At 29.9% G+C, this 15,110-nt stretch overlaps 2 protein-coding genes across 2 annotated transcripts; both read left to right on the top strand.

The window, feature by feature from the left end:
• The first annotated feature begins 802 nt into the window (after nucleotides 1–802).
• On the top strand, nucleotides 803–7,352 carry LOC101202924 (beta-glucosidase 40). The gene is made up of 13 exons (XM_011659098.2): nucleotides 803–1,178; nucleotides 3,818–3,884; nucleotides 4,582–4,640; nucleotides 4,738–4,813; nucleotides 5,118–5,189; nucleotides 5,274–5,361; nucleotides 5,441–5,696; nucleotides 5,849–5,964; nucleotides 6,058–6,281; nucleotides 6,401–6,432; nucleotides 6,545–6,647; nucleotides 6,728–6,836; nucleotides 6,919–7,352. Exons 1-13 carry the CDS (start codon nucleotides 1,029–1,031, stop codon nucleotides 7,088–7,090), a joined length of 1,524 nt encoding a protein of 507 aa, XP_011657400.1. The 5' UTR covers nucleotides 803–1,028; the 3' UTR covers nucleotides 7,091–7,352.
• Nucleotides 7,353–8,631: 1,279 nt separating this feature from the next.
• LOC116401645 (UDP-glucose 6-dehydrogenase 1-like) lies at nucleotides 8,632–11,296 on the top strand. The gene is given in 5 exon segments (XM_031887769.1): nucleotides 8,632–9,413; nucleotides 9,416–9,670; nucleotides 9,673–10,311; nucleotides 10,314–10,604; nucleotides 11,112–11,296. Coding segments are annotated over 4 exon segments (1,434 nt in total). The 5' UTR covers nucleotides 8,632–9,139; the 3' UTR covers nucleotides 10,580–10,604; nucleotides 11,112–11,296.
• The last annotated feature ends 3,814 nt before the right edge of the window (nucleotides 11,297–15,110 follow it).

The following is a 15,110-nucleotide window of genomic DNA, read 5'->3' as shown; positions in this document are numbered from 1 at the left end:
TTTATGCCTATTTAATTTCAACATATCAATTAATAATAATAAAATTAAAAAAAAAACCAGCTATGAAATAAAAACAAAAGACAATTTAACAAAAGTATTATTCTAGGTCTTTTAGTCTTCAAAGATAACAGTAATTCGCATATATATTAGAAAAACTATTTACTCATTTGAGGAAAAGAAAAAGAAAAGAGCTTAATTTGTAATGGTAAATACGTACAAATTTCTTAACAAGGAGGTTGATAATTTAAATAGTATTTGAAACTAAACTAATATTTTCATCAACTGGGTTGTGTTCTCCTATGCAACCAATAAATACTAAATTCATGTTCACATTGGATAGAAGTGGGAATGCCTTGTCCAATCATTTCCATTGGACTCATCTTAAGAACGATGAATAATTGGTTCAATTAGCGATGATGGTACCTTTACAATAATGTTAATTAACACATTTTTTCAATCTTTAAATGATAAAAAGTATTGGTGTACTCTTATTATATAAATTTATTATATTGATGAAATACGAAAGTTTTAACCTCCAAAAATGGATGGATTGATACTTAATTCATAAACTATACTTAAATTGAAGATAAAAAATAATACTTTAGTTTAAAAAAGATTAAATGAAAATGATAAATTTGTTAAGTTAGGATTGATGACAACAAAACAATACGTTGTGGCCTAAGAAAAAAGCATAATTGGAAAAATAATAATAAAAAAAAAGTGATTTATATATATATAAAAAAAAGTATATAAATGAATGGAAGGCGTGTGAACTGAGGGACTTTCTTTTTAGTTGGATTTCCACACAAAAGCTAATTGCGCTGCCAATTTTAAAAAGGACAGCCAGAAATTCCCTCTCTCTTTGACGCTCTTTCCCCCACCCTCGCCACCCTCACTCTCCGTTCACATTATTCTCTCTCCATCTCTTCATATTCACTTCAATTTGCCCGACGCAATACCGACAAAATCCAATTCCTAAACCAAAATTTTAAATTCTCTCTCTCTCTCTCTCTCCATCTCTTGGCTTGATGACGGCCGGAGGAAGAGGCGCCACCAAAGGCGTCGGCGTGTTAGTCGTAATCATGGTGGTTTTAGGGGTTCAGATTTGTTCGGCGCAGATCAGCAGAAGCAGTTTTCCGAGCGGATTTGTTTTCGGAACTGCCTCCTCTGCTTTTCAGGTTCCTTTATTTATTTCTTATTTTTTAAACGTTTTCTTAATTATTATTTCCAGATATGAAAATAATATACTTCTAAATAAAAAAACGATAGAAATTAAACACTCAAACTTATACCATTTTTACAATTTTTTAAGCTTAGGATTGGGTTTGGGTAGTAGGAAGTTTGAGTGAGGGTACAATTGGAATACTTATGATCCAACTTTTTGGTAGTTTATATAATTTGTCCAGTTTTAGAAATAATTAAAATAATATATGAGGGCGTTATTTGTAATATTGCAATATTTAGAACAATCGTATTTTTCAATTTCAAGGTTATAATACTTTTTTTAAAATTTAACGTTGCAACATCAATTTCTCCACCGAAGTGATTTTAAACTCAATCAGAGGTATGTGCTTTTGTTTTATTAAAAATATTTACAAAATATAGAAAAACTTTTTTTTTTATTATTATTTGTAACTTTGTTTTTATTATATTACTCGAAAAGTATATTTTGAACACACATGCAGTTGTTGGTTTTTTGGGCATAAGAACACTGCATAGATTGAAATAATTTCTGGAAAAAAGGGATAATAGGAAAGAGATAAGGATTTGATTTGTAATCATAAAAAGAAATAAATATGTTATGTTATTAATGTTATTCTAGAAAAAGTATAGAAAACTATATTGGATGGAATTTTTCTGGCATGTGAAAGAGACAAGGATTTAATTTGTGCAGTTTTTTTTTTTTTTATATTATTAATTAATGTTATAGTTATTTTATTTAATGGTGTATACTTTATATATATATATACCCTTAAAATATACTATTTATTAGGTATATCATTTTAACTATTATGATGTATGTATATTTGTTGTTTAGAAAGAGGGTTTTTTTTTTCAAAAGTAGAAAAAAAAAAAACTATTTCCATTTTTAAAGCGTAATATTTTGTTAGTTTTTATATTTTTGACAATTTGAGTTAGAAAATAAAGATAAATTATTATAAAAAATAAAAATAGAAAAAATCTTAATTAGCAAAAATGATAAATTGAAAAAATTATATAAAAAACGATAATAAAAACGATCCAAATAAATTTATTTTGGATTCTTATTTACAAAAAGCTAAATTTTAAATTGTATATTAATATAATTGGAAATTTGGTTATTTGAAAATGTGTAACGTAAATTGATTGATTATTGTAAATTTAGAAAGATGGGGGAAAGAATTTTAGAGAGAGGGAAATAATTTTCCTCAAATTTTAAACTGTTAGAAAGAAGATTGATTGAAGTAAACTAAGCTTTGAATGGAGTTGGTTTTAAGAGGAAAGCTGATTTGTTTCCTTGCACTTTTTCTCTAAGGTTAATTCTATTTTCTTGCACGCCTTTGTTACTATCGTTTTTGCTTCAAGTAATTTAAATCTGGGTTTGTAACTATTTATTTGTCTTTCATTTTGTGTTTTTACGTTTTATGTTTTTAAATTACTTGAAAACAAGTTTTCTCTTTGTAGAAATAAAAGAAAAAGGCATTTCCAAAATAAGCAAACAATCTGTGTTTTGTAATTTGATCATTTTGATACAAAAATATCATGAATTCTAGAAAATTATCCTTAAAATCTCACACGATCTTGTTTCTTTCAAGAAAATGGAATGTTAACAAATATTGGTAAGGGTTATTTGAAAAGTTGAAATATAATCCTTACTATTAATCCTTGAGGGTCAATATAGTGGTGCATGTCAAGTTGAGGGCAAAACAAAAATGAAATGTCGACATGAATTGAGGTTATGAATTCAAATTATTCACCCCAAGTTGAAACAAAGAAAAATATAGTTTTAACAAAAAAAATTCAAAACGAAATAAGTTTAATAATATTATTCGGACTCAAAAAGATCAATTCAGATACGAACTGTGGATTGCATTACAATCTTATTAGAACGTGTGAATACCAATATTTCTTCACCATGTTGTCATTTTATTTGTTTAAATTGTTTTTATCATCTGTTTCTTTTTTCAATTGTAATCATATTTGTACTTTTAATTTTTATTTTAATATCAAATTTTCTGTCTAAAATATGAATTTAGCACTAAAATAAATATTTTTGAGTTTAAAAAGAAAAACAATAACAACAAAGGAATTTACGAGATTCCGACCTAAAATTTCATTCTTACATCTCAATAATATTCCATTAAAAAATACTGTTAATTTTTATTTTTCCTTTTTCTACCTAATTTTCAAATAAATTTGAGAGTTCTATTACTTAGTTAATTATATATTATAATTTTATTGACAATACACGACAATATGGAAAGATATTTTAAAAGAAAATTAACAATCAAAATTACTGAGCCATCATCTTAAATTTCTAGTACGACTAAATTTTTTAAAACATAATGATAATATTCACGATGCTTATGTAGTTCTTCAAATAGTGTATTTGCTAGTCTCATAATCATATCTTTTCATTTAGGGAATTTAGTTCAATTATGAAACATAAAATGTTTGTAGAGAACACTCGTAATATGTATTAAATTAGTTAAACTATGAAGTTATGAATTACTTTTACCATAGTTTTATATTCTTTTAGTGACATGATACTCTATACGTAATTATTGACTCTGTCACTCATTGTAGTTTTGTTTTTTTTAACTCTACGTGAATACAGTACGAAGGCGCGGTAAAAGATGACGGAAGAGGACCCACAATTTGGGATACGTTTTCTCATACATTTGGTAATTGTTTATTATTTATTTTTATAAAAAAAGTGAAAAATAAAATAAAAAAGTAAAATAAAAAAGTATAAACAAAATTTAAGTTTGATCTGCAACTTAACTTTTCTTTTCTTAGAATCATCCAAATGTTTATAAATATAATTTTGAAATGTTATTTAATTGAAATATATTTTTCAAATAAATTGTGACATTTTCTTAAATTTATAAATAATCTTCAATAATTTTGATATTAAAATAATTATCCTAATATTAATCGAGTGAGGATGCAATTAAATAAGGCATGTCATACCAAAAACAAAATTGAATTTCTTTCTTTTTTTAAAAAAAAAACAACGCATAATTTTCTGTCAACTAAGTTATATATATTTCGAATTAAAACATAACATAATTTTAACCTAATTTCTAAATATAGTCAACATATTATCATTGTCTTCTTGATCAATATTAATGCCACAATAGGTTAAACAATATCTCAATATTAATGCCACGATAGGTTAAACAAGGATATTGTTTATGCATTAGAAATCAAAAGGAATTTGAGAAGATACTAAAATATATATAATAAAATTTTAAATTCTATTAACGATAGATATTGATAAATATTTATATTTTTTTTAATGGTATTGATAAACACTGATATATTATAAAATTTTGTAATATTTTATATGTAAATATATTATTTTAATGACATTGACAGGAAAGGTGCTTGATTTCAGTAATGCAGACGTGACAGTGGATCAGTACCATCGGTATCCGGTAACCACACACATACATTTTTTAGAACAGATTTAACCAAACTATTAAATGTAATTAGAAGAATTGAAATAAATAAAAATGAAAATTTTGGAAACAGGAAGATATTAAACTCATGAAGGATATGGGTATGGATGCCTACCGATTCTCCATTGCTTGGTCTCGGATCTTCCCAAGTAATTCATCCTCTTTTCTTTCCTATATATATACTATTCTTCATTTCAACAAAGATATCTAGTTCGATTTGATAAAATTGGAACTTTTAAAATCATGAGACTAAACTGACTTAACTAGTTAATTGTTTAAAATTTATGTAACACAACCTTAAATTGCAATTTTTTATTTAATAAATTGAATTTTTGTTGGTGTTTTGTTTTTTTTAATAAATATTTTGTTTTTTGGTTAAAAAGATTATTAGTAATTAACTGAAAAAAAGAGATTATTAATAAGGTGTGATGTGATTTTTGGTTGATATATTAGATGGAAATGGAGAGGTGAATGACGCAGGAGTTGCTCATTACAACAATTTCATCAATGCTCTATTAGCCAATGGTATGAATCTTCTTCATCTTCACGCCATTTTCTTTGTTCTTTAATTCAATGGTGTTTGAATCCTGCATCTCCTTCTTCAATTAGGAATTGAACCCTATGTCACTCTCTATCACTGGGACCTTCCTCAAGCCCTAGAAGACAAATACACTGGCTGGCTCAGTCCCCAAATCATGTAAGTAATTCCCTAAACTCTAACTCTAACCCTAACCCTAACTCCTATTCCATTTCAGTTCACACCTTCGAAATTGCAGAAACGATTTCGCGGTTTTCGCCGAAACATGCTTTCAGAAGTTCGGCGATCGAGTCAAGCATTGGATTACTTTCAACGAACCCCATACCTTCGCTACACAGGGCTACGATCTTGGTCTCCAGGCGCCGGGACGTTGCTCCATTCTTGGTCACATAACTTGTCGGGATGGCAACTCTGCTACCGAGCCTTACATTGTTGGCCATAATCTTCTCCTCTCTCATGCTACTGTCTCCGATATTTACAGAAGAAAGTACAAGGTAAGAAAGAAAAAAAAAAAAAAAACCCTATAATGAGATTTATTTTTCATTGAAATTCGTATTCCTCAGATACATTGTTCTGTTTCTGCTTTCTGGTTTCATTTGAATGAGATTGTGAAATGTTTTGATGAAAGAATGTGGAATTTTTGCAGAGGATACAGAAGGGAGTGATTGGGATGTCGCTCGATGTTATCTGGTTTGAACCGGGTTCGAATTCCACCGAAGACATTGACGCAGCCAAAAGAGCTCAAGATTTTCAGCTTGGATGGTGATGATTCATAGCAATATGTTTCAGTTTCATTCTATTTCTGTTGGTGCAATGGAGGTGATCATATTGGGTTTTATTTTCATTCACTTTCAGGTTTCTCAACCCGTTGATCTTTGGAGATTATCCAACCTCCATGAGAAGCAGGGTCGGAGGGCGACTACCGACGTTTTCCCCGTCGCAGGCGGCTTTGGTGAAAGGGTCTCAGGATTTTGTTGGTATAAATCACTACACCACATTTTATGCTTATCACAACCGCTCAAACATTATTGGTGCCACACTGAATGACACCATTGCTGATTCTGGCGCCCTCACCGTTCGTAAGAACTCTTAATCTGATCATCACCACCTCTTTTGAATACTTTAGAAATATCAGAATCAGAATTTGAAGTTTACCCCTTTTAATACTCTCCCCTGGTTCTGTTTTTTGTTTATGCAGCATTCAAAGGTTTGAAAACCATTGCAGAAAGGGTAGGATACTGCTTTTAATCTTTGGCAAAACCAGAAGACAAAAAAAAAAAAAAAAAACGAAGACTCTAATCTATTCTAATTTCTCAATCTTTTTTTTTTTATGAACTTGCAGGCAAATTCAATATGGTTATACATTGTTCCTCGTGGGATGCGAAGTTTGATGAATTACATAAAGAACAACTATGGAAACCCACTAGTGATCATCACTGAAAATGGTAAATACAAAGCTCTCCGAAGCACACAAAATTTGGACAAAAAGTAAAGTTCTGATTCATTGTTATTGGGTTTATAACAGGGATGGACGACCCAAATGACCCATTCAAACCAATCAAAGAAGCATTGAAGGATGAGAAGAGGATCAGATACCACAACGGCTACTTAACAAACCTTTTGGCCTCCATCAAGTGAGTTCTTCTTCATGTTCTTCAATTGTCAATGGTGATTTTACTTGTCTGGTCATGTAAATATGGTTTGTGTGCTCTCCAGGGAAGACGGTTGCAATGTGAAAGGGTATTTCGTATGGTCTCTATTGGATAATTGGGAGTGGGCAGCTGGTTTCTCTTCAAGGTTTGGCCTTTACTTTGTTGATTACAAGGATAAGCTGAAGAGATACCCCAAGGACTCGGTTCAATGGTTCAAGAATTTCTTGGCTTCTTAGAAATCTGAGAATATGAAAGAAGGGTAATTCTACAGTGTTTGATGCTTTTGCTTTTGTTGTCATTGGCTACAGTTTGAGTTGTCCTAATTGTGCGCTTTAATTTCTTCTGGCAAATGTGAAAATGTCATGAAATTTTTTAGTTCAGCAATACATACATACATATATACATACGGTGATAGATTTGAACTTACTAGTTTTTATTTTCATAATTAATTTTACTACAAGAACTTATGTCAACAGGACTATATGTTAATTACCTTTATATAACTACTTCCATTTTCTTTTAAAAGCAATCTTGGTAGAATTGCACTCCTCAATGATTAAGGATGGATATCTATAAAATATAATTTGGTCTAGTTTTTCTTTATTTGGTGACACTTTTAATCCTCACTTTTTAGATTTCGGTTTCAATTTAGTGCTCTAAGTTTCAATAGACGTAAATGTAAAAATCGAAAATTGAGTATGGGTTGAAAAAATCAATATTAGAAGTGTGAATCTTAAACTTAAGCATCAAATTAAAACAAAAATCAAATGTTTGGACGATGGTAAATTGGAGTTATAGGTTACTTTTTCAAATTTTTTTTCCAGGGATTGGTTGATGCTAGTCAAACTTTATTCCATTCCGATCTTGTACGTACTCTAATATCTACACCTTTTCAAGTTCAAATTTGATATTTGATAAACTATAGACCAAGACTTCATTTGAACAAATTATTTCACATCACATGTGAAATCATATCACATTTTGCTTCCACCTCATCGGTTACCAAGACAAGAAGACAATAAATTATTTGCACTTTGTTTTTGGGCATATCATTGTCCTATCTACAATGATATATATATCATTATATGTTATATGTTTGGAACATTCTCAATCATTTTCATGAGAAATTCGTCTCTCCACCAAATTTTATAATAACAATTTTTTCATAGAAGTCAGTAATTAACCACTTGTCTTTTCTTATTGTGACTCTATGTCTAACAAACCACATTAGGTCATTGCAAAACAAAAATATGTAAGAGGGCATGAGTGACGAGTTTGATATTTAAAATCGTGTTTTAAATGCTTATCACATAAATACACTTTAAACCAGGAAGAAGAATATATCTTGTGAAAAATCCAAGATTGAATATTTGTATAAATGTTTTTCTATTTCGTTCTTTTAATAATTTAAAATCAAATTGTGTAATAAGAGTTTAACTCAACTAACAGAACCCAACACAGAAACACATGTTAAAATGAAAAACATAATTTCAAACTAGTTTAATGATTGAAGACATAATATCGTATCGTGTATTTAATCATCTTTTCAATTGTTAGGAACGAGGAAGGTAGAGCAATCAAAACCGGTTGATAATTGGACAAATTTATAGGTTTTGAGTAAATGGACAGAGGACAGAGTGGGCCATTTTCTTAGTAAAAGACAAAAATGTTAATGCATTGAATCGCAAACTGTTCTTGGCCTATATATGTAATGAATGTATTTCATCATTCTTTGCAAGTAAATTTTGAGTGTCTTCAAATATTCGAGGTAATATTTTCTCTGTTCTTCATCTCAAGATTTCATTTCCCCTTATTTCTCTAAGATAATCTCTGTTCTAAGATTGCACCACACATTCATCTTGCTTCTCCTGGATTTTACAATGCTGTCTTGTGTTTTTATGTTCTGGGTTTTGCTTACTTTGTTCTTTTCTTGCTTCTTTGAGTTTGATTTTGCCCAGTAACAAAACTTTTGTAGGTGGGTGAATCTATTTTAGGTCTGGGTGTTGAATGCTGTTGTGGAAACTGTGATTTTAGAGGGATTTCTGGTTGTTGAATTGATTACTTGCATGCATTTTTAGGTCTTAACTATTTTGTTATACCAAAATTTAGTTCTCGATTAGAGTTGGAAGGATTTACGGTTTTAGTAGTTTGGAATTTGGATTGTGGAATGGAGATGTGTTATGTGGAGTTATTGATGAGAAAATTAGAGATTTTGTTTAGTTGCATTTAGTTTAGGTAATCATCTGCTTTCATTTGCTTCTGATTGTTGTTTGAATCAAATAGAAATGGTGAAGATCTGTTGCATTGGGGCTGGCTATGTTGGTGGCCCAACAATGGCGGTGATTGCTCTCAAGTGTCCCTTCATCGAGGTAACTGTAGTCGATATTTCGGTTTCGAGGATCGATGCTTGGAATAGCGAACAGCTTCCTATATACGAGCCAGGCCTTGAAGATGTGGTGAAACAATGTAGAGGGAAGAATTTGTTTTTTAGCTGTGATGTTGAGAAACACGTTGGTGAGGCTGATATAGTCTTTGTTTCTGTCAATACACCAACTAAAACTCAGGCCTTGGAGCTGGTAAAGCAGCTGATCTTACGTATTGGGAAAGCGCTGCTCGGATGATCGCCGATGTTTCGAAATCGGACAAGATTGTGGTTGAAAAATCTACTGTCCCTGTGAAGACAGCTGAGGCCATTGAAAAGATATTGACTCACAACAGCGACGGGATTAACTTCCAAATACTCTCAAACCCTGAGTTTCTTGCTGAGGGAACTGCTATTCAAGACCTTCTTACTCCCAACCGGGTTCTTATAGGTGGACGGAAACTCCCGAGGGAATTAAGGCGATAGAAAAACTAAAAAATGTGTATGCTAACTGGGTGCCTGTTGAGAGCATTCTGTGTACTAATCTATGGTCTGCTGAACTATCAAAACTAGCTGCCAATGCCTTTTTAGCTCAAAGGATTTCTTCAGTTAATGCCATTTCCGCCCTCTGTGAGGCAACTGGTGCAGATATCAGTGAAGTATCGCATTCGGTTGGTACGGATACAAGAATTGGCCCGAAGTTCTTGAATGCGAGTGTAGGTTTCGGCGGTTCTTGTTTCCAGAAGGACATTTTAAACCTAGTGTATATTTGTGAATGTAATGGCCTTCCAGAGGTAGCAAACTACTGGAAACATATCATCAGAATAAACGACTACCAAAAGTCCCGATTTGTCAATCGAGTGGTTTCATCCATGTTCAACACTGCCTCAGGCAAAAAGATAGCCATCCTCGGATTCGCATTCAAGAAAGACACAGGAGACACTAGAGAGACACCCGCCATTGATGTGTGCAAAGGTTTGTTAGGCGAAAAGGCAAATCTAAGCATATATGATCCACAAGTTTCTGCAGATCACATCGAAAGAGACCTTTCAACGGAGAAGTTCGATTGGGATCATCCGGCTCATCTTCAGCCAATGAGCCGACTGCTATAAAACAAGTTCGCGTCGAATGGGATGCTTATGAAGCAACAAAAGATGCTCATGGACTCTGCTTTCTAACCGAATGGGACGAGTTTAAGAAACTTGATTTCCAAAGAATCTACAACGATATGCAAAGGCCTTCATTCGTGTTTGACGGTCGCAACATTGTCGATGCCGTGAAGTTGAGACGCATTGGTTTCATAGTTTACTCTGTGGGGAAGCCATTGGATCCATGGCTGAAGGACTTGCCCGCTGTTGCTTGAAATATGGAGTGAAATCAAAATGCAGGTTAGTTCCTAGAACCTTTGTTCTTGTTCATATTCTTATTAAGATCTTTAGGTATTTGATGGTTGAGTGTAGAGATTAGTATTTGGAGGGAAAAAATGGAAACAAAGGGCCACTCTTTGATTATAAGTGCTAAAAAAGATTAGATTTGAGAAACTTATTGTGTAATTATTACTGAAATGTTATATGGATTAGTGATGAGATTAATTGATAAAAATGTAATTAGTTAGATATATGAATTTCTTGTTCCAATTTACTCACACACAGGCATGTTAAATCAAATCCTTTGTTTTTCCTATTGGTTTTGTGCATTAAAAATTGTTTGTTAAATAGATGGAAAGATTATTGTTATTAATTAAGATAATTAATTTGATACTCTTTCTATTTCATTTATGTTCCTGCTACTACTTTTATATATTCATACCTATCAAATAGATGGTTTGATATTAAATACATGCATGTAGTAGAATTTACTGACTATCTAAACTATATATTCAATACTCACTGTAGGAAAATCAGGTGGAGACTCATAATCAAGCTTACACTCATATAACACTCCCTATCAATGTCTCTCAATACTCAATATCAATGCATTGATAACAATTTTGGTATTCATCGATAAAAGTAGTGTCAATTGTCAATTGTTACAATAAGATTTAAAAAAAATTAAACTTAGGTTGAAGGTTTTTCATTTTGATTTTGTAGCTTGTGGGAACCACACTCCAATTTTTCCATCTCATTCATCCACAAAATTTATTTCAAAGAAAACACACAAGTATATATATATACATACCAACGCAAAAACTAAAAATGACGTATATAATTTTTTCTAAAAAATGCAAATATAGTAAAATGAACATTTGCAACATGTTCTATTAGTTATAGACTTGGACGTATTTTACTATATTTACAAAAAATTTTGATTTTGTTAATACGTTGTTATATTAATTAAAATCTAATTGCTAGTATTTCTCAATATTTTCCTTCGTTATTTATGATAATGGGCCTACCCCGAAGTGTAGAAAGCCCAAGATAGAAGGGTCCATCTACCACTTTTATTTGTTGAGTTTTTAATTCATATAGTCTAAAATTGTATACTATATTATAGGATTGACATAAATTTCTCAATTTTTTTTATAAATGTTCTTAATTGACTAATATTTTACACAAATATAAGATCGAAATGACTAATTTATTCATATTTATTATTATTAATATATTAAAAAAATAGAAAAAAGAAAAAGGAAAGTGGATTATGATTAATATTTGTATTTATTAGATATTCTATGTAAATATGGTAAGTCAATAATTCTGTAATGGTAATATTATAATTAAAAAATTCTTAATTATTTTTGTTTTGGTTATTTAATTTGTTAAAAAATCTTCTCTAGATCTTTCTCTCACTGTCCAATCTCTCACTTCCTCCATTCTTTCATTCATTTTGCATTATTTTTCATATATTCCACCTAAGTATAGTATATATTGAATAATACAATGTATACTTTATAAATGAAATGTTATATCAATTTGTTTATAGAAGGTGAACCAACAAGAAGAACAATGAGGGATGTGGGTTAGGGTTTATATTTTTTTTTTTAAAGTAAAAGTTTCATTCTTCGAATATGTTGAATATTAATTCCATTTTCTTTATAAAAGACGTAGAATAATAGAAAAGTGGTGAAAGTATGAACGATGAAGAAGAAGAACATCAGTTACTAACTGGTATAGTGATCTTTCGAAAAAAATTTACCAAAAAATTAAGGTTAATAAGAATTTATATTTCATATTCTAAATATATTAGGGTATATTGAATATACTAAAGATAACATCATTTATGTTTTATTGAATATATGAAGTAGTGTATATGTAACAAATCACAAAAAATATATGTATTATGCATAAATATATATGTAAGAATAAAAAAGAAATTGATCGGACACATAATTTATATATACAGAGGTATATAAGTGCAGCAAGAAAAAATCACAAAACATGAAAAGAAAATGTGTATTATTGAATATATGTAATAGTATATATGTAAAAAATCACAAAACATAAATGAATTATTAATAAATAAAAAAGATATTGAATGGATATATAATATGTGTATATATTGGTATATATACACACAAAAAAATCACAAAACATAAAAAAGAATATATGTATGTATTATTGAATATATACAGTAACATATACGTGACAAATCACAAAAAAAAAAAGATGAAGAACTCATTGCCAGCTCGGAAAGAAATTTCTAAGATTTTTTTATAAGGTAATGAAAATAGTTATATAAATTTATATTTAATTATTATATTATTTCATATTAGAAAAAGGATTTATCTATTTCCATAATAATAACATAAATAAAAAAAGTTATCATTTAGCTTAACATGAATATGAAAATAATTTAAAATTAACTTTGAAAATCATATATAATAAATAATGAAAATAAGGTTAAAATTGTTCTAAAAATATACCAAATTCTAATTAAAATAATAAATTTTAATTTAGGATATTTGTGAAATTTCGTATTAAATTTAGATTTTTTTTTTTTTTTGTTAATGACATGATGGAGTGTGTTTGTTTGGGATAGAGATGATTAAATTACCACACAAATGAAACCAAAATTAAGTGAATTATGAAAACTAAGGCTTCACTTTATTTAGTAAAAAAAGGAAGTCTTGAGATATCATTTCCAATATTGACAGACCTTTCAACCATACACAAAGGTATAATTAATTTATTCACACTTATGAGAAGTTAATTAATTAAAATTAGGACTAATAATGACCAATATAACCAACTAAATATGTTATCTTAAGATTTGATTAGCTAAATTAAAAAGAGAAAAGAAAAGAAAGAAAGTAATGAAGATGATAAGGAAGCAAGTAAAGATATTTTGTGTGTGGGCAATGGGCTTTCCCTCCACTTACCAAAAAGTTGAAATCTCCAAAAATCTCTTGAATTGACAATGTGGGGTACTCCTTCATCTTCTAACACGTGTCCTTCAAATGCTCGTACGACCCACCAAAAAGTGAAAAACAATTTCTAATATACACTAATACGTCATCTTAACCTTCCTCCATCCATCCATCGAGTATATAATAGATATCACATTAATTACTAGGGATGATCACTGTCGATAAAAGTCGGTTATTAATCGGTTTAACACTTAAAAATACTTTTGAAAAATTCTTGATTTAAAGCTTTCCGAAACCAAACCCTCTTGTTTTTCAACCCAAATCGACTTCGATGTTGCTCGGCTATGTTTTTTTGGTCGTCTATCGTTTTTATCTCTATGGTTTTTTTTCTTTCTATTATTGCAACTTTTTTAAATTTTATGTTGTTTGATTGTGGGTAAGTGAATTTTGAGGATGAGAAATTTTGATTAACGTAACTAAGCTAACGATTCTATTTTGATAAGATTGTAAGAGATTTAAGGATGTGGCGTTGTTTGGGTAAAAATGGAAAAAGGAAATTAGTTCATACATCATACGGTGGATTTTTAGGTAAAGAGGGGACAACTTGATATTGAAATTAGCCAATTAGGTATGTTTTTTTCAAGGGAATCCAACAATCGTGTAGATTGTAAAGTCATGAGAGAAAAAGTTTCTTCAATAAACAACCCATACACTTTATTTAAAAGTTTTAGGATTGTGTAAGTTTGAAAAGGCAAATAATCACCGTTGATCCACATTTCATATCCAGATAATGAAATTTACCCCACTTTTGAGATTTTTTTTTCCAAAACCACCTTATCATGCATGTGTGCGGAAGGCTCTCGATTCTCATCACTACTGAGCAAAGAGCGATAAAGAATAGAGAGTACTTAACAGAAGAGAAAGGAGTAAGAGTAAGATGTTAATCCGCATATAGAATGATCTATTTTTTTAATTTTATATACTTCGTACAAAAAAAAGATAAATTATATATAAAAAGGTGATAATGGAAGAAAAAGAAAAAAGAAAAAAGAAAGAAAGAAAAGGTTGGTTGGGTTGGTAATGTAAAAAGGAAATAGTATAGGGGTGTGGGGGTGAAAATGAGATTTTTGCTTTAGAATCAAGTTAGCTTATTAATTAAAAGGAAAAGAAGAAAGAAGAAAGATTCTGATTAGTTCCCCTTTCTCTCTTTCCTTTTTCTAAATATTCCCTTCAATCAACCACGTGATCACAATCCCTTCCTTTCCTTTCTATTTTCTTTCACCAATTTCTTCTTCTTCTTCTTCTTTTTTTTAAATCATATATATTGACATTTCAAGTATTAGATTATTAACCAATTTATCTATTTTGATATATTTGATTTAATTTTTTTATTTAAACGTCGAAGAATCGAATAATCAAATAATCTCTCGTTTCAACGATTCTCTAAATTTTAGAACAAATATGAATTGGTTGAATGTATGTTTCATCACATGTATGAGACTATAATTTTGTGATTAATAGTTGATTTGATTAATTTTAGATAGTTAGTTTTAATTGTTAATAATTGTTTGATATTGTTTCTCTTTTT

This window comes from Cucumis sativus, chromosome 6 (assembly GCF_000004075.3).
Source record: "Cucumis sativus cultivar 9930 chromosome 6, Cucumber_9930_V3, whole genome shotgun sequence".
Classification (NCBI taxonomy): domain Eukaryota; kingdom Viridiplantae; phylum Streptophyta; class Magnoliopsida; order Cucurbitales; family Cucurbitaceae; genus Cucumis; species Cucumis sativus.
The sequence above is the reverse complement of the archived record's forward strand: the minus strand, read 5'-3'. Positions and strand labels throughout refer to the sequence as shown.

Coding starts and splice junctions, on each gene's coding strand:
- LOC101202924 (XM_011659098.2), top strand. CDS start 1,029: ATGACGGCCGGAGGAAGAGGCGCCACCAAAGGCGTCGGCGTGTTAGTC. Junction 5,362..5,440: donor TGGCTCAGTCCCCAAATCAT/GTAAGTAATTCC, acceptor TCGAAATTGCAG/AAACGATTTCGCGGTTTTCG. Junction 6,433..6,544: donor TGAAAACCATTGCAGAAAGG/GTAGGATACTGC, acceptor ATGAACTTGCAG/GCAAATTCAATATGGTTATA.